This window comes from Anguilla anguilla, chromosome 2 (genome assembly GCF_013347855.1).
Source record: "Anguilla anguilla isolate fAngAng1 chromosome 2, fAngAng1.pri, whole genome shotgun sequence".
In the NCBI taxonomy this organism is placed as follows: Eukaryota; Metazoa; Chordata; class Actinopteri; order Anguilliformes; family Anguillidae; genus Anguilla; species Anguilla anguilla.
In genome coordinates this window covers 28161681-28186169 of record NC_049202.1, presented here as the reverse complement: position 1 = coordinate 28186169, position 24489 = coordinate 28161681, and the positions used below count along the sequence as shown (strand labels likewise).

Below are 24489 nucleotides of genomic sequence, written 5' to 3'. Positions count from 1 at the left end.
TGGAAAGAAAAATCTTATATCTTCTCCTGTGGGGCTCAGAAAAACATTCCCGTCCCTCGAAAGTAATTAATTCGGTGTGAAGAAATTTTACAATGCAAAAGAACTATCCAGAATAGTATAATTTGGCCAGGGTAAATTCATAGGTAGTTTTTAAAAGACTTCAATGGGGAAATTTTCTTTTTGGCACCAGAGGCTGCAATACCTCCGGTAACCACTGGAGCTTCACGGGGAACGTCAATCCCTGGTCACCCGCTTGTAATGCATGAAAGGCTATATTTGACTGAATATTCTGAAGGACCTCGGATTGGATGCATGCAATGTCTGTGAAATACAGTAGAGCAATTTAAGTGGTCATGCGGATAATCAATCATTTCCTTTCGATCCCGCCTTTGAATCCCTAACGTCGGTACTCCATTGGGTGAGGTAGCGTCAATCGAGAGACGTAACAGCATCAAATCTTTCTATTGCACAAGTTGAATTTCAATCATAAATGTCGTGATCACCAATTGGTTAGAATTGTTGTCGCTCAGTCAATCTACTGCATCTGGATTGGTTCCTGCAAGCGGGCGGTGTCTCACATGGGTTTGCTTTTGGAGACTCACCGAGAGCGAATGTCGTCATGAGCGGTGGGTAGGAATTAAACGTTGGTGTTTATTATTGCATTGTAGCTTCTTATCTGAACTGTTACTTTTTTATTTGACGATAACACATGACAAGTATGTGTGCTGTAAGCATTTCTGAAATTAGTGTGAGCCTCTGACTGGCTATGTACTTGCCGAATCGATCTGTCTGATTATCAAAGAGTTTAGCTAGTTAGCAAGCTAGCCGTAAGGCGGAATCGCTTGTCTTTCGCTTGCCAGCGAATTAGGGTCGGCCAGGATGCTTAATGCTAGCTAACTATGAAATACTGAAACAAACTGGTAAATATTTATTGTGAGCGCTTGAGGTGACACGTCTCAGAGTTGTTCGTTTGTTGATTTCCAAAGTAGCTGCACTGGGTTTTCGAGAGGTTCGCTGCTGTACCGTCATTTCCTTGCTATGTTTGATGGCGGCGCTATTTTCAGGCCGCGTTGTAGCAGTTATCGAGCTTCAACGCTACTGTAATTATAATTATCTTGGAAATTAGAAGTTCACAATTTAAAGGGACAGTCGGCCTCACTGTGCCCTGGTTGTACTGGTGCATCAACAAGGTAGACCTGAAGGTGGGTCTACTTTAGAGCGCTAGATGACTTAAGTGCATGTCCTGTTAACTAGCTACTGATTTTGATTGACGTTAGCTTTCACTTTTGGTCTGTATAATAAACGGTGCTTAGTATCGATAACGTTAGATTTTGGTAGCAATAATATCTAAACTAACAGTGCATTTACAAAACCAGCTAGCTATATGATCTATCATCATGTGTAGTTAGCCAATATCACGGCTAAGTCGCGTATTTTTTAAACGATATCTTTATTGTCGACTATGCAAGTTTCAGGATTTATTCTAGTTTAATATTGTGCACTTTTATAGCTAACTGTATCTGATTACCATATAGGCTATAATATATACTCTAACGTTAAAAAACTTGAGATGTTTTGCATTGAATAGATCCGACGTTAGTCAGCGGCTAGCTAGCTAAGTAGCTAATATCATTTAGAGACCATACAAACCACGAAGATCTATTTGTGTTTTTTCTGTGGAATCGTTAGCATCCTCAATCCGGTTCAGAGCCGTAAGATAAACTATATAACTAACATCCCTATTAGAGCTTCTTTAGGATTGCCAGTACAAGTGAGGCACCAGGAGCCTCGCCTACCTAGAGCTGAATAAGGTAGTTGGCGCCATTTGTATCAGTTCCTGTGTATTTGACTTTATTATGCGAGGTACAAGGTGGAGATGAAAATCCACAATAGGGTGGCAGTCTTGAACTTGGTTTTATGGCGGGTCGCAAACAACCTGTTTTATTTCATTGGAGAGGAATGCATAATTAACATAGCTAACAACATTTTCCTGCAGTGCTGTACACCCCATACACTTCCAAAAGTCGCTGGGTTTACAATATTGTTTTTATTATCACTTTACTAAAACAAAGTCCCCCACATCACCAATATCAAAAAACAAGGTTGGAAAATTACTTGAACTAGCTAATATTCCTGCATACATATATTTATTAACCACAGGAAAGGAAGTATATTGTTTTGTAGATTGTTTTGCCTCAGTCTCCCTGCCAAAGTACAAGCTGATTGGATGATGATGGAGCAAGCTCTATAGGAGCATGTACAGATTTTTCATTAGTGGTACGCCCACAGTCACGCCCAGTATGACCAATAGTACCCTATATTGTTGTTATTTTGCAGTAATTAATAAGCATTCAAGATGAAAGAGTGTGGGACATTAAATTGTCAGTTTTGCCAATGCAGTGCCCTAGTTGAATTGTGTGTGACTAGTTGTCAGAGAATGGCATCAAGGCCCCACAATCTACTTGCGTAAATAGATTTTCATAAATTTTTACCCGTCATTAAAAAAAAGAATATGTAAGACTGTTGGGTGCGCAAATAGCTGGACCTTGATACTCACCACGTGTTCTATACATAATGTTGTGACTTAATTGAAACAGATTCTTTACCATGTCATTGCATACATTGGCCGTGCCATCATTTTTCCATTATGCTTTTAGCATATGTTTTGCACACTTATCCTATAGACTTTATGTGGTAAAGCTAGTCTTATCTATAGAACAGTGGCCCTGTTCAGACCTGGCATTAAAATGTGTCTTCGGTGATCCGATCACAAGTGGACAGCTCTAACTACAGGTGTGAATGCACCCAAGACACATTGAGATCCGATCACTCAGACCAAATTTGGAGGTGGTCTGGGACGCATATAGCCACATTCTTTTAGCAGTGTGTACACAAATGCGTTATGGGCTACATTTAAAGGAGTACCATGGTGATTTTCACACTTTCTCGGTTTTATGTGCTATTTGCACAAGAGGCATTGAAGAAACACAATGAGTAAAGTATTAAATATGTCCGTTCTGTATTTTTGGAGAAATATGTGTTTTAAATTTATCGTCCTATTTTCAACCGGTTGAGAAAGTTGTCAACTTGGTGCGTCACGAACACAGTAACCACTCCCCTTTCCACGCCTCGTAAACCCATGGATAACTCGAGACCCATAGTTTGCGCCGCTGGCTTACAGGCAACACAATGCAAATATTTGACTAACGTTAGGTTCACTTAAATTAGAGTGCCTTTTAAGGACTATTCGATTATTTCTGGTTATATTCATTTACCTAGCTAGCTAACGTTAGCTAGCTAGGTAGTTTGCTTTCATAAGGCAATGTTATCGATAACGTTAGCTAGCTAGTTTGCTTTTATGAGGACGTTATAGTTGTGCTTTTATCTTAACTTGGCTAGCTAGATAGCAAAAATTATAATTGGATATAAGTCAACGTCCTTACCTTAGCTATCTATCGATACTTGATATACTACTAAGCTAGCAACTTGTGAAAAGTCTCCCAAAAAGAGCACGTATCATGGGGGTAGCTATGGTAACGGGGCACGGTCTGTCAATCATAGCTAACTGACAGTTCTCATTACCACGCCCAGACGGTTCGGGTGAACTTTTATAGTGGGGAAATTTAGGCTTAGAAAAATACGTTTTAAAGTACATTGAAATGACTGAATAATAAAAAAATTATGCACATTTGTTTTGTTGTTGCCTAAAGACAACTGGGAAGTGTCACGTTCAACCACCATGTTACTCCTTTAAGGACCGCCTAGTCAACTGACGTCCTCTGCGTAAGCGGAAGTACAGACTCATTCGTGCGCCAGCGGCATCATATTAAAGTTATTTAAGTAAGGAATAAACCACGACGGGCTGTCCCGTTATTGGAAAATAATGTACAACGGGGGTGGTGATGCGGTCGAGGCAAAGTCGAAACCAACAATGATTATATATGGTTACTTTAATATTTATATATATATTAATTTTTATCGACTTAATCACCTGGAAGTGAAATATTCTTCTGTGGCTGTTTGGGCACATTATTTTACGGTTGTCAAGCAAAACTGTGGTTGGTAGTTCTATTTGGACCGTTATGCAAAAACTCTGGTTGGTAGTTCTATTTGCACCGTTGTTAAGCAAAAACCTCTGGTCATTAATTCTATGAAACCAACGATTCTATCAAGAAAAAATAGTTCCTTCTTGTTTATACCATACAATTAGCACCAATTTTGGTCATTTTTGTCATTACATTATTTAAGAAGACTACATGAAACCATAACTCTTATTTTCTCAAATAATAATCTCAAATTAATCTCCCTAGCTCTGTCTTGCTTTTTAAAATGTTGCAGTCTCGCAGTGTAGACATTGCGTTTTTCCAAGGCACTCTGAAACCGTCTTTGAATGCCAGTTAGCTTTATGATAGGTTCGCCATCACTTGTCACCTAGCCAATATAAAAATTCTGGGTTTTAGGTCAGAATGGTCTCACAGCATGCTTGTTATTCCAGCTAGCTAGCTAGCTAACTATTGAATTTTGTTCAAAACAGCAGTTACTACAAACGGAATCGTTCACAAAGATATGGATGAAAATGCGTCCCGTAGCCATGAGTTAAATATGGAACGCCTATTCTACTGTCTAAATAAGGGACGATTACATATTTTATGAGATGGTTGGCATCCCTAAATGAAGCCAGTAACTAGAACCGTGATTCAATGTTGCCATCTATTGCAAAATTGGACATTGAAAAGGGGAGGGGACGTAACAACAATTCAAAATCGATATAATAATGTTGCTGTTTTAACTGCTTTAGAATGCTGGATTTTGTAGCGCATTGATTTTAGAACTGTTCAAAGGCTGAAGTGTCCCTTTACTGAGAAATAATGCCCACCTTTGGACCAATCAGAATCGAGCATTCAGCCAAGCTGTTGTATAAATTAAAAATATTATCTTCTTTTAATTTCCGGCAGACTAGGCACAGGTAGTGCATTGCTACCTCCCGGCGGTTAAAAACAACAACGCATTTGGTCTTTGCAAACGGAAATGATGTACGTGTTTATTAGCATATTGAGCTGGGAATTGAGATCTGATCACAAGTGGTCATTGGAGACGCATGTGGAGACGCATTCTGATGCCAGGTGTGAACTGACATCCGTCTCGACTGAATCTAGACACAATCTGGATATAGGCTATCTGGATACAAAGTACAGGTCTGAACAGGGCCAGTGACTCTGTAGCCCACAGTTAGAGATGCACCGATACCAATTTTCTTGATGTTGTGTACTGTTTGAAACAATATTGATGTGTTTTTTTTCAAAGGATAAATAGACAAAGCAATGCTAAAAGTTTGGTGAAAATTCACTTTCAAATATACCAAGCTGTAACTGAGGGGGATAAATGGCCAATTTACAGTCCTAGCACTTATAAACCCTTAATTTATTATTTTGTATTATATTTATTATATTTGGTATCCTTCAACCTTTGGGTAAATATATTGCGATCGTACTGCTTCGTGTTAATTTTTAAGTATAGTGTAACGTTGCAGTACACTACGTTGAAGAAGTTAATTGCAGGTTTAAGATTTAAAAGATCAAATTCATTTATTCTGCCGATAGGTGTGAAACCTGACCTACATGCGAATAAGTACATATTGTAATTATACAATATAGACAGGTGAATTTTCAAGCTGAACACAGAAAGTTAAAATTAACATCATGTGGATGGATGTGCACAACCGCAGTTCATTTCTGTTGTTATACTGACATCTTGTAGTCATTTGACTTAACTGTGCTGTTTATGAAGTACATTTTTGCCAAAAATGAATCCTTGTTAGGAGCCAAGCACCAATTGTGCCTCAGCACCAATTGTAGTTGTTAGAATTTTTCAGTATTGTTATTATAGTTTCTGCCATGGGAGCCGATGGCAGCCCAAAGAATAACTTGGTTAATTTTTGTGAACTTTGGCACTTTGATAGCAGACAGGACAAGGTATCCACACACCAAGTTTGATTTAGATCATCCACCCCTCTAGTGTCAGTGTGTACAGGTCAAATTTGACATTAGATTTTTGGTCATAACTTTTGTGATGATTGGCCTAGTCATGATTTTTTTAAAATGTTTTAAAAACTATGATTATTAGATCCTGTTGAGTTAACACACCTACCATTGTCAATTTCTGCCAAATTAGATTTGAACATTTTATACATCTTCTCCTAGACTGTTGAATGGATCACAAGAAAATCTGGCATGAATCACCTTGAGAGTACTGTGACGAAAAGTTATTAAAAAGACAGTTACTTGTTCAAATAGTATGGCAACTGTAAATAAACAAATTTGATGGGAAAGGCACCAAACAAGAAGTGAGCCATGTCTCTGAAACGCTTTGTTGTGTTGGTACTAATTTTGGTGGTACCCTTCTATGTAGAGCCCGACCGATATATCGGTTTGGCCGATACATCGGCCATTATTTGACTTTTTTGACGACATCGGGATCAGCAGTTAGGCAGCCGATGTTTCCCGATTTTTAAATGAGTATAATAAACAAAAAAAACATTGATTATTTATCTGTACTTGTCTGTTCGAACGTTGTAATTGCTATTTACTAGAATTATCCAGTAGAGGGAGCTCTAATACAACTGTGAACTGCTGCAGCTGACGCGCTACTACTGTAATGACGTTTGTCACTCGTGCCTCATCCAATATTCTCCACTGCAAGACTTGTCTGCACAGATTCGATTGCCGCAATAAAGGTATGCATATTTAGTGAAAGTTTTTAATTAAATGCGTTTATACGACCACTATGTTTATCAATCCTCATTATCAAGCAAGCGAGCTAGCTAACATATTTGGTTCACTTTAGCAAGCTAGCTGGCTAGCAAGCCTTTATGAAGTGGCAGTGAGCACATAAGCAGCGTAGGATCTACATTTCCAGAGGACATCGCTGTATTCTCAAATAAATAACCAGCCAAAATAAAATGGTGATTAAATGCATCACACATTTGTTTTTTTTAATCTGAGATAATGATATTATCTACTTGATGCTGTGTAAATAGCCAACGCGTGATTGCAAGCGAGTGTGTCATCTAGTCACGCGTCATCGTAGCAAGCTTAACCAGACAGTGAAAACGCCGATAAAACACTTCTAACGTGGATCATTTTAAGCCATGTTATCTAGCTTTGTTGTGATAACATGAGAGAAGGATTGCTGTTGGAGAAGTGAATCAACCAACAGTTAGCGCGGGTAACCTGCGCGAAAGCGCATTGTAGTTTTTTTCACGTATTTCATCCAGTCAATTTAATTTCATCTAATGTTACACTTGATTCACTCATTAGCTCCGCTAGATAATGTCTTACTCTTTGAGGTCATGTAGTAGAAATAAAATAAGAAAATATAATTCATTTAACTTACTGATATAATAAGAAATAATGAGGCTGTGTCAATAGCCAATGCGTTATTGCGAGCGAGTGTCATCTAGTCACGCGTCAAAGCGCATTGTAGTTATTTTCACCACCAAAATCTTATGGACAGGGAAGCTCGCTAGATAAAGTCTTACTCTTTGAGATCATGTAGTAGGAATAAAATAAGAAAATATAATTAATTTACTGAGAATAGATACTAAGAAATAATAATAACAAATTAATAACAACAACTATAATAATAATATTCATAAAAATACATGTTTGAAACTGGAAAACTGATTTTTTTAAATTAATTTTTTATAGATGGCTAGAAAAGAAAGGAGTAAAAGCAAGGTGTGGAGTTATTTTTATTTCACACACTTAAAGATGGTGTTAATATGTATATTTAATTTCATATCATCTTTTACATTTTTTTATCTAAAAAGTTGTTTGTGTGTTCATTTTTATTTTTATTTGTTTGCTTATAAGTTCAATGTTCTTAAAAATAGAAACTTAAAAAAAAAAAGCTTTTCGAAGTGATTTGAAAATGTTGCACTCTTTGACAAAATATCGGTCAAAACATCGGTAATAGGTGGGCTAGGACTCCAAAATCGGGATCGGCATCGGACCCAAAAATCTGGCATCGGTCGGGCTCTACTTCTGTGCCAGGGCACACAGAAAGTTGCATGAAATATGATAATTGTGATGTGCTATACCAAGAAAAATCTTTATATGCCAATTACTCTGTAAGGAAATCTGCTCATTTCTTTTAGGGATCCTAACTGGGAAATCATACGACCTTGGGGTTGAGACAATTCGTTTTTTTTGCCATCTTGGATTTTTGTCAAAAACCCATTTAGACATCTTCTTGAGCTATTGCCCAATCTAGCTGCAGTTTTGGGTATTGTGTTTTTGGCCCATGACCTGTAAGAGTGATTGGAAGATAGTTGCTTGGTCAACCATTTGGCCACAATATACCGGTGAATGTGTAGGTGAAGGTGTCTTAAAGGATCAGTGGCCTTTTTTTGTATATTGGCACCAAATTTCCAACTAAAGTAGGTATTTAAAGTAATAATCTTGAAGATTTTCATTAAAATAAATGTCTGTTAAGTCACTATCTATCGCTGAATTAGGTAACACAATGGTGATTGAGCCTATTATTATACTAATTTATATTATTATTATAATTTCTGATTAAAGAACTGGGTGTCTGTGGCGACATTCCCGGGAAAAAATCACAAGCGGCGCATAGATAGTGACGCATTTTCCATCATCCATCAGTGGTTGGTCCGCCAGAGAGGGTAGGCGGAGCTAACGCAACAGGTGTGTGTGAGCGGCGTACTGTTTTTTCCGGTGTCTGCTAGCATTAAAGGTGGGGGGGTTATGGAACCCTAATAAGTTTTTGTGTAACATGAGAGGTCATATTATTTGTTGATGTAGATTTCGTATTACATTTGATGACAATGTAACGTTACTAAATTACATAGCTATTTGCACAGCTAACGCTAGCTACCGGACCATGTCAATGAAGGCAACATTAGTTTAGACAACGTTGCGCACAGTATCCATCTCTCATATCAGGTAACGTTGCGTTAGCTAGCTAGCTAATGTAATTAACACAATCTAATGTCAGCTAACAATTAGAAAAAACGCTAGCTAACGCTACCGACCTCGCAAACCGTCTCTCGAATGCAATGCTACCTTGTTGCAGCGTTGCAATGTAGCTAACTAAAGGCCAGTTCAGATCAATGATTCGCAGCGAGACTGGATGCAACTTGCAAAATTCCAAGACGTCTGATTGTAAACGTTCTAAAACTGCACTTGGCGATTTGACAAGGTGGGTCTTTTGAGACCCTAGGCAACGGCTTCAGAGGCTCTGCAACTAACCAGTTCACACCGCTGCAATTTTCTCTGCAACATTCTAAAACCGTTTTGTCTCGTTGCGAATCATTGATCTGAACTGGCCTTAACATTACCGTTATTTACATTGCCATCAATTTCATCAGTATATAAGCCGGGTATAGGTGGAGCAGAGCCGGGTCTGATTTCTATGTAAAGATGTCAAGCCGAAGAAAACTAAATAAAAGAATACGGCAGCATGGATTAGCGTTGTTATTATTTTATATTTTCCTCATATGTTCCTTCAGCCTTGATGCCCTTTTTTGATGAAATCTCCTTTGTTTTTGTTTTATTCTTCTTGTTCTGATTGCTAATTTAACACCCAGCTTAGCTTTATTCTCGAACAGTTTAGCTAGCAAAACCAGAAACAAGGCAGTTGTTTCAAAAATATCACACAACAATCATTCACGATGATGATGCACGAGATACATCATTGCACGAGCCACAGCGAATCCCGCGAATTCTTCTCTGCACTGTAAAGATGTTCATATCGAGCAAAAGGTGGATAAAGAATGTTGATCATGTGGAAATTGATCATCACTAATTCTACCCCAGGTCTGCTACAGCATTTTAACCCGGCTCGGCAGTGTAAAGACAGCTTAAGTTAGCCTAATGTTAGACAATGAAGTGAGGTCCAAAAACACACCTGCAATTACCGCTTCTCGCCATTGGTACCGCCAAAGAGAACGAAACTGAAATCTTCGAGATTGTAACTTTAAACTAAATTTTGGGTGAAACATTACAGTAATTGGTCTAAATTGAACAACCAACAGAATTGGTAACATGGAGGTGCTTGTAGTGCTTGGCCCCATTTATTGCTACTTGTGGCTATATTATGGTATTTGTTTTAGCTGTTCATGTTAATTTTCTGAAAACGCTTGAAATACAATAGTGTCCAGAAATAACTTGTACTGAATCTGAAACATCATATAGTTTGAATATACTTTAAGATATCCCAAAAAATTGTACAAATTGTATGAGTAAAGATAATGTAATTGTGTAGTAGTGATATTACTGAAGTTTGTAAAAACATCACTCTTATGCTTGCAGAGGAAATGTGTTATTTGAATATAGAGGCCTTAGTTGTCTGTGCAGTAGGTCTTTAGTTATATGGAACTTGTGTGCTTTGTGATTTCTAAATTGTATCCTTCACTTGTACCAAAGGTGAGACATTGATCATTTGAGAGAGCCCAAGTTTGAAAGAGTTGAGGTGTGTTGTCTATTCTATACCTATGTGCTTGCAACTGAATGGCTCATTTTAGCCAAAATGCATTTCATAATATGTGCATTTATGCCAAATGGCCACAGGGTGGAAGTCTATGGCCAAAAATGAACTATAACACATGGTCAATGTTTATGTGTTGGCATGTAAGGGAAATTAATTCATTCTAACTTTCTGTGTTCAAATGAAGTAACATGTTCATGTAAAATGATTACAACAAGTATTTATACAATTAGTTCACCTTGAATACTGCTTTATGCTGAAATTGAAGAATTAATATAATTAACATGTCAATGAGGAATGGGAAATAGCCTAACTGTTTTGGTGAATTGTAATTGTAGCGAGATTAATTAAAATATTTGTTAGGCATATCAATTCTAGCATTAACTGTAGTCTGTATCGCCTTCATATGCCAAATTAATTTGGAATTTCTTGTGTTCATTTATGGGATGTCACCAACCTGCAGAATTTGGGTTATTATGAAGAAAAAATCTAAATGGCTGTAATTGGCTCTGTACATGTACATTATGTGGCTTTGGTATGTTTGGAATATTGGTAAAATAAGTGATTTTTAATATTTTTTGTCATATTTGGAGCTCTATTGTGCCAACATTTTATGTCAGGCCATTTAGAATTTATTAGCTTTATTTGAAATAAACCATTCCCACATGCCTGTTCATTGGCTTTTGCTTAACCAATTAATCAGTGCAGCATTCAGAAAGATTGGTCTATAGATGTTGAATGCTAAGATTCATTCTGGTCTTCACTGTCAAAAAGATGTGACCATCACTGGTATGTTTTTATTTCTAAAGCCTTGCCCAGACTGCTACCTTCTTATTTATCCTTACTTCTGGTCTGGAATCCCACCATACATGTTCCCAGGACTGGCTTGTTCTGAGTTCCTACTGTTAACACCAGTCAGGGTCGATCTGCATTCTACTTAGGTGCCTTATACACATGGAATATTTTAGAAAATACACTAAAGACGGACTTATTGCTGTCATTAAAACAGTTTCAGAACTTCATTTTAAGTTTAAATGCATCTTTTTGTACTTGTTTTGTGCGATGTTGTTCTATTGTAACTCTGTGGCATTGTAAATGAGGGTCTCTCCCTGCATCTCTGAGATTTTAAAAATGTTTGAATAAATGGATGGATGGATGAATGAATGAATGTAAATAGGATAAACTGTTTTTTATTTGCTATGTAAAAAATTGCAGCAGTAAGCCTATCAGTGTACATGTGACCAATCAGCGTACATGTGGCCAATCAGCACCAAATATGGTCAGTGGTGGTTGGAAGTTAGCCTTTATCAGACTGTCCTGGGAAGCAGCCAAGGCATGCATGTATTGCTCATATGCCTAATGAGGTGATTCTTCACTCTACATGTCCACAAAAACAGTGATATTTTTGCATAATTTCCATTAAAAATCTTTCAGCTCTTTAGTGCCCCCCTGTGGTTTCCTCAGGACTGAATTATCAATTGACGCCGTGCTTCAGCAATGTATGTCTGACTGGTTTATTTACTTTTTTTGTGAAAAGCCAAGCCCACATTCTAATTCATCTGAAGTTTCATGCAGTTTGATTGAATTTTCAGGGAGGAGATTTTTCATTTTTTAAGTTATTCAAAATTAAAGTAAATCCATAATGGTAGGATTATGGGTCCCTGAGACATCCATGTTAGTTTCACTTAGGATATATGGGAGAGTTGGTATAAATGTAACGCATCATAAATGTAACACGATCAATAACGTTTTGTACACTGCTGCTACAGTAGCCATTTCAGGATTGTACACACACAATTCAGTCCTCTACCAAATGATTAATGGAATTAATGGAAAAGAAACAGCCACCTGGTCACATGCGTTTATAATAAGCACACACCAGATTGGTCTGTACAGTCAACTATTCGTTTTTGCTATTTGGTTTTGGGTTAATGCATAAATAGGCAATGGCAAAATTCATTTAACTTTTCATGTATTTCATGTAAGATAGCCTAATCTTGTTCGAAATGAAATGGTCCGCTGTCAAATTAATACTTCCTTTAGCAATATTGTATCACAATAAACATAACTACAATCACAGTTCACTATAGGTCCTCATGTTATTTTGCAACTTTTGACATTAGCTACTTGGAAGTTTTTATATGCAGTAATTTACAGTAATGGAATTAAATATTCAGCATAACTTATTTGATTAAGTTATGAACGTAATGGAAACAGGTAATGACTACTGACATGTCAGAGCTGTTTCAGGTAGAAAATTTATAGTGCTAGGCTAAATATTTTTTGAGCAAATGAGAAAAATTAAAAACTGTTACATCCAGCTCTTCCCTATGTCTGCAACAGTGAAACTGTTTTTAATTTGGAATTTATTCAAGGTAAATTGCCTGCTGTCTGACCTGTCAGCGTCTAGTTCCTTGTTTATCAAATAGGGGAAATAAACAATTTAGGGAATTATTGAAATAATTATTTTTAAATATATAGATGTGTAGAAAATACTTTTTTTTGGCATCTTTGAGAGAGACCAGTAAAGATGTGTGCAGATGAGACATCAGCACCAAGCGAGTGAGGGGAAATTTAAACCTGACGCCACAATATTTTCGAATAAAAATTAGTTGTTATATTTTGTATTCAACTGTTTTTATTGGCAGAGGTCAATGGAAATACGTGTCTTAACGTGTGCAATGATTATGAAATGGTCATAAATCACATATTGTGTCTTTTAGTTTAATTTAAGATAAGGGACACAACTGACCACATCTAAGGGCACAAGTGACTCCGAGGAGCAGTTGTTCCTTTGAACATATTCTGTTTGAAGTCAAAATGTACCTTTCACGTTAGCGACTGAATGAAATCATCAGCACTAGTTAATAGACAGTATCAAGTTGTTCATTTGAAAATGTTGTCATTCTTGAGAAAGTGGTTTCTTAGCAATCACTTAAAAAAACTAAATGGGGCACATCCGATCCTGTTCTCCCACACAATCGGATAGCAAATAGCCTACTTTAACACTAGTAAGGCGAGAGGTGCTGCCATTGGGCGTGTAGACTTTGAAATTAAAGTTACTTCAAACTGTAGAAGGAAAAAGAACGCTGCCTTGGCTTTAAAAATGTTTTAAAACGGAGAGGTGCTCATTGCGAGGTGGGGTTCGTGTCCATGTAAGAAAGAGAAAAAATCCCAAGGCACTCAATCTCCAGATTAGCAATTTAAAAAGCCTTTATTATTTTGTGCTAACCCAATGCGTATCGCCAGTGACTGCCTTCATCAAGGGATACAAAAACAGCACACAGGTGCAAGATATAAGACGTGAGGGGTGCGGCCTAAGCCAATCAACAAACAGCAATTAGTCTCATTCACAAATGACACATGTACAATATCAACAATCACATCGTGAATTTAAAAAAAAAAGAACACTGGCGCCAATATAATTTAACAAAATAAGAAAAAAGCAAAACGAAGAAAAAATGAAAAAAGAAATGTATTGGTGGTACACTCGGGTTAAATTGGGACTTGGGAGGTGGGTGGACCCTGAGATCCGGTGGGAGGTGGGTGAAAAAAGGTACAAACCAATGAATGTCTCAGCTCAAAGTAGTTGTAGCCTTTAATGTATTGTGCACATAATTGTAATTAAGGAAAACAATGTTTTAAAAAGAATGTATACTATTGATGCAAGCTGTTACATAAAATATTTCAAGTTTATGGAGTGTCATTAATGCTGAGAATTATTTTTACCCACTAAAAAATCAGTCATCCTTCTCTTTTGTCCTCCCTTTCTTCCTCCTTTATCCATCTTCCTTAAACTGTCGAATTGAAACAAAATAAAACCAGCGGCGACTGGTGAGCTGAAAATTGGTGATGTGCAAAACTTTCCTTTAAACTAATCATTGATCTCAAACTGTTTTAATTAATTTTCAGTGATTAACAAGCATGCAAACAATCTGACTACGCAATTGGAAAGGGACACACAGCTTCTTCGCATTGTGTTGGGGAGATTAAATGATAAATGCGATTTAGAAAAATCAGTTTTAATCACTAAGCAGTGGTGGAATCTTCCCCTGATTTTCCCTGATTATCAATGTAATTAATCCACAAAATAGGCTACTCAATAGCAATACTATCATATATAGTCAGCTCTCCCCAAATAGGCAGTTTTAGCAAGTAGCCTAGGCCTTATAGCCTACATTTATTTTAATTTGCAGTACGAAATTGTGCACATTTTTAATCAACATTATTTGTGGATACATGGACTTCTTTCTCCGCACTCAAATTCATGGCAAATATCTGCGATGCGTAGATTGTGAACAAAATTGAAGTGCAGGTTTCGTTTTTGCTGGTTATTCTGAAAGCTAACACAGTATATAACAGACTGGTGTATCTTGTTTGTTAAGTGTAGACTACTTGGGGATTAAAACGGATTTTTAACGGATAAATTGAATTTATGATTTAATCCCTCTAACACGGTACGAAGACGCTGTGTGTTAGGCTACTTTCCATTTGATTAGTCCGATCGTTGGCACACTTGATAATAAAGGAAAAATTACGAATGAAAACAGGTTGAGATCGATGATTAGTTTAAAGGAAAGTTTTGCGCCCCACCAATTTTCAGCTCACCAGTCGCCGCTGAATAAAACGTTATGTATGTGGGAAATATTCAATCCTAGCTTAGCTGCTGACCTGCAAGCTGCTGATTTTGCTCAAGCAATCAAAGTTGCTGTTAATAATAGCTGGTGTTCGTGGGGGCTGTTTATTCATCTCTCTTTAAAATGTTGCACAGATGAAATTACATGTTAATGAAATTACCTACCGCGTCCGCTTCCAAACAATCAAGACTATCAACGATATTTTTCTTTCTGTGCCTGTCTATATAGGCTAAACGACTGTTCCTCCTGAGTTTTTTTTCTTCTGATTTTTGTTTGGTTGAGCGAGTAACTGGCTAGAGGGAACACATGGACTGAAGCATATGAAAAATGGACTGGATTGTCCTAGTTATTTGTAAAACTGCCTGTCAAAATTATTTATTTATTTACCAAAGGTGGGTGGACGCTGTCCACCCGCATCCACCCCCAATGTAACCCCGGGGTACACTGTTAGGTAAGCCAGACACATCGAATATAACCTTCTATGAGGATATAAAAATGGAATGACATTAATATATAATGTTAACAGCATGAATAGAACAAGCACAGCCTTAGAATAAAGACAGAATACATTATGAGAAAGGTGTCAGGTCTAATTCTTCGTTCAGTCCCGGCCTAACTGGCTTTTAGAGAATAAATCCAGAACCATTCTCTTCGTAACGGGCGTTTTATCCTGTCCCCTCCCCGTTTGTTTAACGTAACCACTTCGATGACACTAGCTTTGAGTGAATCTGCGCTGCTATGTCCAGCCTCCTTATAATGCGCTGCCATTGTGTAGTTCTCGTTTGCCGTTCTTATGGCATAGTTAGCCGCGTTTCCACCGCAGGAACTTTCCCCAGGAACTAGGAACCTTTTGAGGAACCGCAGGAACCAGGGTCTAAATTAAGTTCCGGGGTCTTTATTTTACCCCCAAAAAAGTGTACTGCTCGGGGGGTAGTACTTTCCAAAAGTACCGGAACTTTTGGGGTGGGGCGCAAGCGCTGAATATTTCTGATTGGTCGACTGCTCGCAGTATTTTATTTTAACCGCCATTTTAAAAATCTGCGGCCGCAAATCGATTTATTTTCATAATAATAACTTGAATTCAAACTTGTATGTTATGCGGCGCAGTAGCCTACTTTTGGTTATAGCGTTCCAACGTCGTGGAACAGAAGAGAAATTAAGATTGAGGATTATAACGTGTGCTCTTCTGTTCTTTTCTTGCTTTAGTATTCGTTTTATAAAATGTTAAGCATTCGTGCTGGGACAGCATAGGCTATTACGTACCAAAACATTCAAACAGTTTAATTCGGTTGCTGAATATTTTGTTCTGGATTTTCTTTGTTATTCCGTTGTAATTGACTCAAAACGTTTGACACAGTTACGTGAGGTATGCGGTAGTTCTGCGTAATTTACATTGGGGATACAGTAAAAGCAAACTAGAAATCATCTTCCGCACTTTTTGTCAGGGTGAAATAACAGGTTAATGCTAGTAATCTTTCCCTTTTGCTTTTTCAGACTGCCGTAATTTCACTCTACGATTCTTCAATTCCACAAAAAGACCAGGAAGACTAGAGTATTTATGGTGCATGGTTCACATCTGGAGGGCACACTTCACTGCTCCACTAGCAGTAGCCTAACTTTCAAGGAAAGCAAACGGTGGCTGTACCACTGCAATATTAATTTTAATTTTCATGCAAGTCCGAGTTTTCATTCTATTTATTCTTGTCATTTTGCGATTAGCCTATATTGGAAATGACGATAAGAGTCAAATGAACCAATTCAACAGCAAATTGTTTACGACGTCTAGGCCTACTTGTTTTCTGCTGTTGTTACCAGTTATTTGCAGAATGTGAATGCATTCTGTCGTCTTGGATGTCAAGACATGAAAGTGAATGTTTGCATAAAAGCATAATGAATGTGTTTGAGAGGATAAAAAAACTGTTACAATCTGTATATTGGCCTGTTATATCCTGTTTGTTGCATAACAACGGTCCAAGTTGAACTACCGACGAGAGTTTTGCTTGACAACGGTAAAATAATATGCCCAAACGGCCGCGGAAGAATATTTCAATTTCAGGTGATTAAGTCGATAAAAATCAATAAATAGCTACTAAAGTAACCATATATAGTCATTGTTGGTAACCCGTTGTATAAGTGGAATAAACCCCTTCGGCTGTCCCGGTTATTGGAAAATAATGTACTTCGGTGGTAGTATGGGGTTACAGAAAAAATCATAGGACAGATGGACCGACGAAGATGTCGCTTTTACATACGTCAGTGGGCTAATTTGCCTAATCTTCGCGGATCTTTAGACCGCGGTGGTAACGCAGACAACGATGGGCTGAAGGAACCTTTTAGTTCCTTGAAAAGTAGTTTCTGGGACTAAAAGTTCTGGGTACTTTGAGTGGAAACGCGGTGTTTGTGTTCCGCTAATCGGTCCTTGAATGAGACAAATTGCTGTTTGTTGATTGGCTTAGGCCGCACCCCTCACGTCTTATATCTTGGACCTGTGTGTGCTGTTTTTGTATCCCCTGATGAAGGCAGTTACTGCTGATATGCGTTGGGTTAGCCCAAAATAATAAAGCCTTTTTAAATTGCTAATCTGGAGATTTAGTGCCTTGGGATTTTTTCTCTCTTTCTTACATAAAATTGCTCCAACTCTGTAAACGCATTAGCTACTTTACGCCTTCCATGACTTTTCCTAAGAATTACTGCATTTTTAAAAATTCTAAAAAATCAAATCCATAAAGAAATACAGGCAGTTTGTGCCATTTTCTTCACAAACAATCCCTGCCAGACAATAAGCAGCAGGATTTGGTAGCTGGCCAGGTGCAAATGAGTCGCTCTCTCCTCTGGCATGTGATTTAGCAACTGAATGACCAACGCTTTGATACAATTTTTTTTTTTCACATAAAATCACACAAAATTATTTCATTGCAATTGTGGCTGTCTATTGCTTGAAGAAATATAGGTATGTAGAAATATATCAGGTATGTAATGTAGTGTTCTTTATCTAATTAAGAAAAATAATTAGCTTGTAAAAATTTTGAAATTACAAACTCATAAGGTGAATGGAAAATGTATAGTGTGCAGACTTATAATACATTACAAAAAAGTGCCAAGAGCATGGGTGTGTATATAAAACTATATACCTACAGTAGCTGTCGTCTTTTGCTGCCATTTTAAAACCCTTTTCCATGTTTCCCATAAATTGAATTCATTTGGGTGGCCTGCCCATAAAGATTTTTGGTATTTAGTTGCTTATTTCTATAGGCCACATACTATATTTCTGTATTTGTTATTTTTTTATTTTAAATGTGACAGACAAGATACAGCTGACTCTCGTTTTACTGTGTGAGCTGGCCCTCAACCCCTCCCTCTTGTAGCCGGTGTTTGTAGAGCAGAGCATGGAGGACTGTGCCCGGACACAAACATAATTAGTAACTTTATTTCATATAACACCTCTCACAGACAGAGTCACAAAGTGCTTCACAATTAAAAGTAATTAAAAGATTAAAATTGAATAAAATTAAATTACAAGAAAACAGTAAAAAGTATCACACACCTTAAAAGTACTTATTGAAACAAAGGCCTGTTTAAATAAATAGGTCTTCAGCATCCTTCTGAAAATGTCAACAGAGACCGCAGAACATATGTCTGAAGGAAGAGCGTTCCACAGTGTCGGAGCCACAACCTCAAAGGCACGATCACCTTTTGTTTGACCTGAATCCCATAGAAAATTTGTGGACTGAACCTATAAAGCATGTCTGAGCATGGAGGCCCACGATCCTGACTGAGTTACACCAGTTCTGTCAGGAGGAATGGGTAAAAATTCCTGCAAAGTATTGTGAGAAGCTTGTGGAAGGCTACCCCTGGCGATTGATTCAAGTTAAGCAATTAAATGCCAATGCCACCAAATACTAACAAAGTGTATGTAAACTTTTGACCTACTGAAAATCTGATATAGTACATAAAAGCTGAAATGAATCTGTCTCTTAGCTATTATTTTGAAATGACCTCTTATGGAAATAAAGTAGATACCATACATTTCCTGTGTTCAGTCAATTAGGGTAACATGAAATGTGGAGTTGTGAAAAATTGAGTTTGAAGTCTTTAGCCTAGGTGTATGTAAAACTTTGGCCTCAACTGTATAATGCTTTCATGAATCCATGGCATGGGTAATGGTCAACCAGGTTCCCGTCTGACCCAACAGTGCCTGTGGGTGCTTTTATGATGTGAAAACAGACAGAAGTGTTGGTGGGGTCGCAAGACTGTCCCACGGCAATTGTCTTTTTAGCTGTGTTTACAGCCTTCTGATCTTTACGACCCCAGTCCTGTACACCAATGGAATTTTGGCTAGAACAGCCAATATTTACCCTTACACTTCTCCCCTCCTCCATCATTCTGTTGCTAAATAGCAGGCCAGAGGTATCAAAACCTGACTGTTGTCTGGCAGTGAGGGTGTGAAAAAAATGGCAGGAATGGTCTGTATTTATTTACTAAGTAAAACTCAGTGAACTGTCCTAAATTGTAAGTAATTCCTTCAGACTTAGCCTATATTATTGAGTTTGTTTGAATATCAATATCCATAATTCCAATTTATAAAAAATGAAAACTTTAAATAATACCTGCCAAACAAGCAGCATCTAATTCGTTTTATGGCCACCTTCATTTCCCTTATGTTTCTCAAACAGCTATAGTAGTTCTTTATCAGTCACCTTCACTGTCGCTGAATTATTGACCAGTCACCACGGTGAAGAGTGCCTGACCGGTAACCATAGAAATGTGTTAACACATTGGCAAAATTAGGCTATATCTAGAAATACCATCTTTGGAGAAAAAACACTATGGTTGAGAGTCAGGCACTCTTCACGGTAAGAAGAAATTTCAGGATTTATTTCGATATTGCTTGTGTCGAAAGTGCTGCGACGGAAACAAGGATAGATTTACTCAGGAGCCACATCTGTCCAAAATGTAAACAAGTCAGGCAGTTTTCACAGTCAGGAAAAATTTTATGACAACTTGGTCATTTAGCTAACTTAGCTAGCTAGCCAAACAGTCAGTAACACAGATACTTCCTTTGTGACATTTAGGGATAATGTCAAGGAGGAAAGGTAAAAGCCAAAAAGCCTTAGACAGTTTTTTAAATGTTTAAATGTGCCTAGCATTCCAAGGCTTGTTGTAAGATTCAGTAGCCAGTCAGGACTTGAATATAAGTTTTTTGTAGAGTGCAAAAACTTTGATATTATCTATTTTAATTTAATTTAATTTCTTTTGTTGTTGTTGAAATGTGCCCAGCATTCCAAGGCTGTAAGAATCAGTAGCCAATCAGAACTTTTTTCACGTTTTTTGTAGAGTGCAAAAACTTTGATATTATTTAATTTAGGCCTAATTTAATTTCTTTTGTTGTTGTTGAAAACACAGCATTCCAAGACTGTACATTGTTGTCAGATTCTTTGTAAGACTGCTATGCTGTAAATAGTTGTTGATTTTTTTAAATATGTGTTGAATAAATGACTTATTTATTTATTCACATTACGTAGTCATATTTTCAAATGTCCAGTCAGCTTTTAGCAATGACTTAATGTAGGGCCCTATGGAATCTGTGTTACAGCTTTTTAAAATTCTCCAATTCTGTGATTTTGTCCGTGATTCTGATTTCACAGAAACTATAGGGCCCTACCTTTATGCTGCCATCAGTCTGTCGCTAGCCCACGCCGGGCCCCTGTCAAAAAAGACACTTGGCCACCGGCCCACGCCGGGCCACCGGCCCCCGTCAAAAGATACTTGCCACTGGGCCTAACCACTTTTCTGGGGGAGACCCTGTATACTGAGGGACTGCTTGGCCAGTACTTGTCAGAGGAGCTTCTTGGTGTGCTCATCTTGTTTCAGAGAGTCTAAACAAACCAGGGATAGTAACATTCATATACACAATACTTCTGCCGTGTATGTAATGCCAAAAACGGATGGCAATGATAATTCCTCAGCAGAATTGCTAACATTTGACATTCTATCAATGTTTCTCTGAGTTAGCAGGTTTTTTGGACTAAAAATTACTACTAATTTTGTTTGATGAATCCTTGCCATGATAAAGGTATAGACTACCATGATTTGTGTCATCTGTGAATTTCCAAAACACATAGAAGATGAGGACCCCCCAAGCTTATTTTGCCACCCCATGTTACAAAATGAGGAACCGTTGTCGCTAAAACATTGGCATTGTAAAATAGTTTATTGCGATAGAACTGCAAGTTTTAACACTTTAAAAATGTAGGCTATATTGTGTGAGCAGAAGTGTTAAAGAGGGGTTAAAGAGGACCATTAAAGGAACAAATTGGCGAAAGTCTAATGTTGACATGTCAAATGGTCTAGGAGGAGATTTTTTTTTTAAAAAGATTAAAATTAAAACATATTACCTTTTGTTGTCAACGACTATGCTGGACACATTATCTAATTACGTGAATGCATTAAATGCTGGTTTAACTGTAATTTAGATTACAATAAGATTTTTCATTTAGGACACAGTTTTCAACTGTTCTGTTGTGAAATTATGGAGAAATGCAGCTGAAATATGATTTATTAAATAAATGACTGGGCAAATGAAACAAGAGGCAAAGCTGCCAGTTAATTAAGAAACACCATAAAATAATTGTTTTGCTGAGACCCATTTACAGTTTTCAAGCCATTAAACCAAGTCTAGAATTAATTAAAGTTCAGTGCAAAGGTCCAAAACAAAGCAAAGATAGGAATGTAATGGCATTAGACCCATGTCTGTATGACACTGTGGTCAATAATTATGGTTGTTTAAATATTGAATATTCAATTAATTGCCGTAGCAACAAGTGGCCAACTGGTGCCAAATGTTCTCCTACACTACTCCATGTAACCCTCTACGACCGTGCCAATTATCAACTGAAGAGAAAAATCCCAAAAAAGAGCAAAACATCAAACACAAAATAATAGTAATTAACCATATTTGCTGTGGCCCCCTTGTGGTAGGAAATCGACCCAATGTTTTATACTACTCCTGCAGGCTGCGGTGTCTTGTAGTATTTGGTCCAACCATGCACTACAGGACCTAATTTTACTAATTATTTTACTACCTTGATTCGGGAAGCAGTGGAGGCTGCTGAGCTGAAAACTGACCAGGAGGAAAACTTCCCCATAAAATGATTATTGATCTTGATGCAATTTATCTTGTAGAACAACGCATGAAACACTCACGTTTAAACGTTAAACACAGACCTTATGTCTGCGAAAATCGAAATTGCTATGGGAAAAAGGGATTGGAAAACTGTCGATGCAAGTCAAAAGTGCTAACTCGCGTCCGGGTTTTAGGACTACAAACTCAATCTCTGTTGACATGACTACATAGACAAAATCAGTGTGGTTAAAACATGATGAATCCGCAACTCATCGAATCCTGCATACGTAATAGTTTTATCAAAAAACTAGAAGTGCAGGTTTTGTAGCCTTTACTGAAGGTTGAAAAGCGACCGTGGTAGTTGTAACAGTTGCCTGGATATCATATTTGTTATGTGCAAATGGATTATTCAGATTGTTTCCAAAGTTGTTAATCAATGAAAATGAATGGAAACATGTTGAAACCGGTGATCAGTATAATGGGAAGGTTTCTGCCCCATCAGTTTTCAGCTCAGCAACTGTCCCTGTCAGGAAGTAAGCTTGTTAGTAAAATCTGTTGGTGTAGTGCATGTTTGGAGCAAGTACTTGACACTGTGGCCTACATGACCTGGAGTTGAGTAGCGCTATTCCTCGGATGTGACCCTTGCCAACCCATCCAAAACAATGAGATGCAGGTTTCCAGGTTGGACACAAAATTAGCTGTGCAAAAATTTTCAGTCTCTGTCCCAAAATTTGACATTGTATCCCCTAGCTTAGAGGTCAATATACATACAAGTCAAGAAGGTCAAGCAATGGCTAAGCCTGTCATATACCTACTGAGAACTGATTGGCTGAGAGTGGTCATATGTTTTCACAAATTACTTTATAATTGTACATCCAATGGGAGACTAACAGAAATGTGTAGCATGCAAAGTTTCAACATGATTAAGCAGCTGAGGAGTTACAGGCATTTTTATTTATTTTCCTCTTACAGCACCAGCTGACGGTGGCAAAAGGCCACCAAAATTGTTAGTAAGGGCAACCGCTGCATATGTATGCTTGTATGTTTCATGATGATCGGACATAGCATTCACAAGTTACGACTGTTTTAGTAAAAATGGCCACGCCCACAAAGTGATTTACATATGACTCCACAGATTTTTTGAAGCCTAATGTGGTGATGCTCAGCTTAAAGGCCTGGGACTAGTTCACGAAAGTAGGTTTTGTCAAAAATTCGAAATGCAGTAAACTCTAAATGGTTGGCGATATTGAGTCTTGATGTGAAGCTTTTAATCTAAAGGAGTAGGATGTACTGATGGTAAATCATAAGATTGTCCACTTACCACAGCCAAATACACTCTTTGAAAACCTAAATAGCTCCCCCTAATGGCGGACTGATCTCAAATTTGACATAGTAGTACCAAGTCAAGCGATCCACATTCTCACCAAGTTGATGGTCATGCTGATTGGCTGTCTCTAAGCCTGTCAAGTGGCCACTGCTAAGCCTGTCACCATCTGATTGGCAGATAGCGACAATGTTTGGCTGATGTTGATCTTTTGGTCATTGCAAGCACTGCTTGGATCTTGTAGACATGTTGGATACAAAATTTTGATTGGTGAAACAATTGAGTCATACGCATTTAAATTATTTGCTTCTTATAGCGCCACCATTTGGTAGAGATGTGTCAAGCCTTGTATGTGTCCTCTGAGGCCAATACTGCAATTGTGTACTAAGTTTGGTGAGGATCGGACATGTTCCCAAGTTACAGTTGTTTTAGGAAAAATGGCCAAAAAAAGTACAAAAGTAGGTTTTGCAAAAAATTCAAATTCCAGAAAATCCATTATGGTGCAATTTAAGTTGGGAATATATGTTTTTATGCCTCCGCGACAGCACAGCCGTGGCCAGAGGCATTATGTTTTCGGGTTGTCCGTCCGTCCGTCCCGATTCTTGTGAACGCGATATCTCAGGAACGCCTTAAGGGAATTTCTTCAAATTTGGCACAGACATCCACTTGGACTTAAGGTTGAACTGCTTAGATTTTGGTGGTCAAGGTCACTGTGACCTCACAAAACACGTTTTTGGTTTGCGGGAACACAAAACACGTTTTTGCCTTAAGGGAATTTCTTCAAATTTGGCACAGACATCCACTTGGACTCAAGGATGAACTGATTAGATTTTAGTGGTCAAAGGTCAAGGTCACTGTGACCTCACAAAACACGTTTTTGGCCATAACTCAAGAAATCA

The 24489-nt window shown here is 37.8% G+C and overlaps 1 protein-coding gene across 5 annotated transcripts in view; it reads left to right on the top strand.

Moving 5' to 3' along the window:
• The first annotated feature begins 556 nt into the window (after positions 1-556).
• Positions 557-24489, top strand: part of sp2 (sp2 transcription factor) — a 74550-nt gene continuing 50617 nt past the window's right edge. The window contains exon 1 of one of the 5 annotated variants that reach the window (XM_035407198.1): positions 557-626. In XM_035407198.1, the coding sequence (XP_035263089.1) occupies positions 620-626 (7 nt within the window). In that variant the 5' untranslated portion in view covers positions 557-619. The other 4 variants (XM_035407201.1, XM_035407197.1, XM_035407200.1 and 1 more) reach the window with 4 other exon arrangements.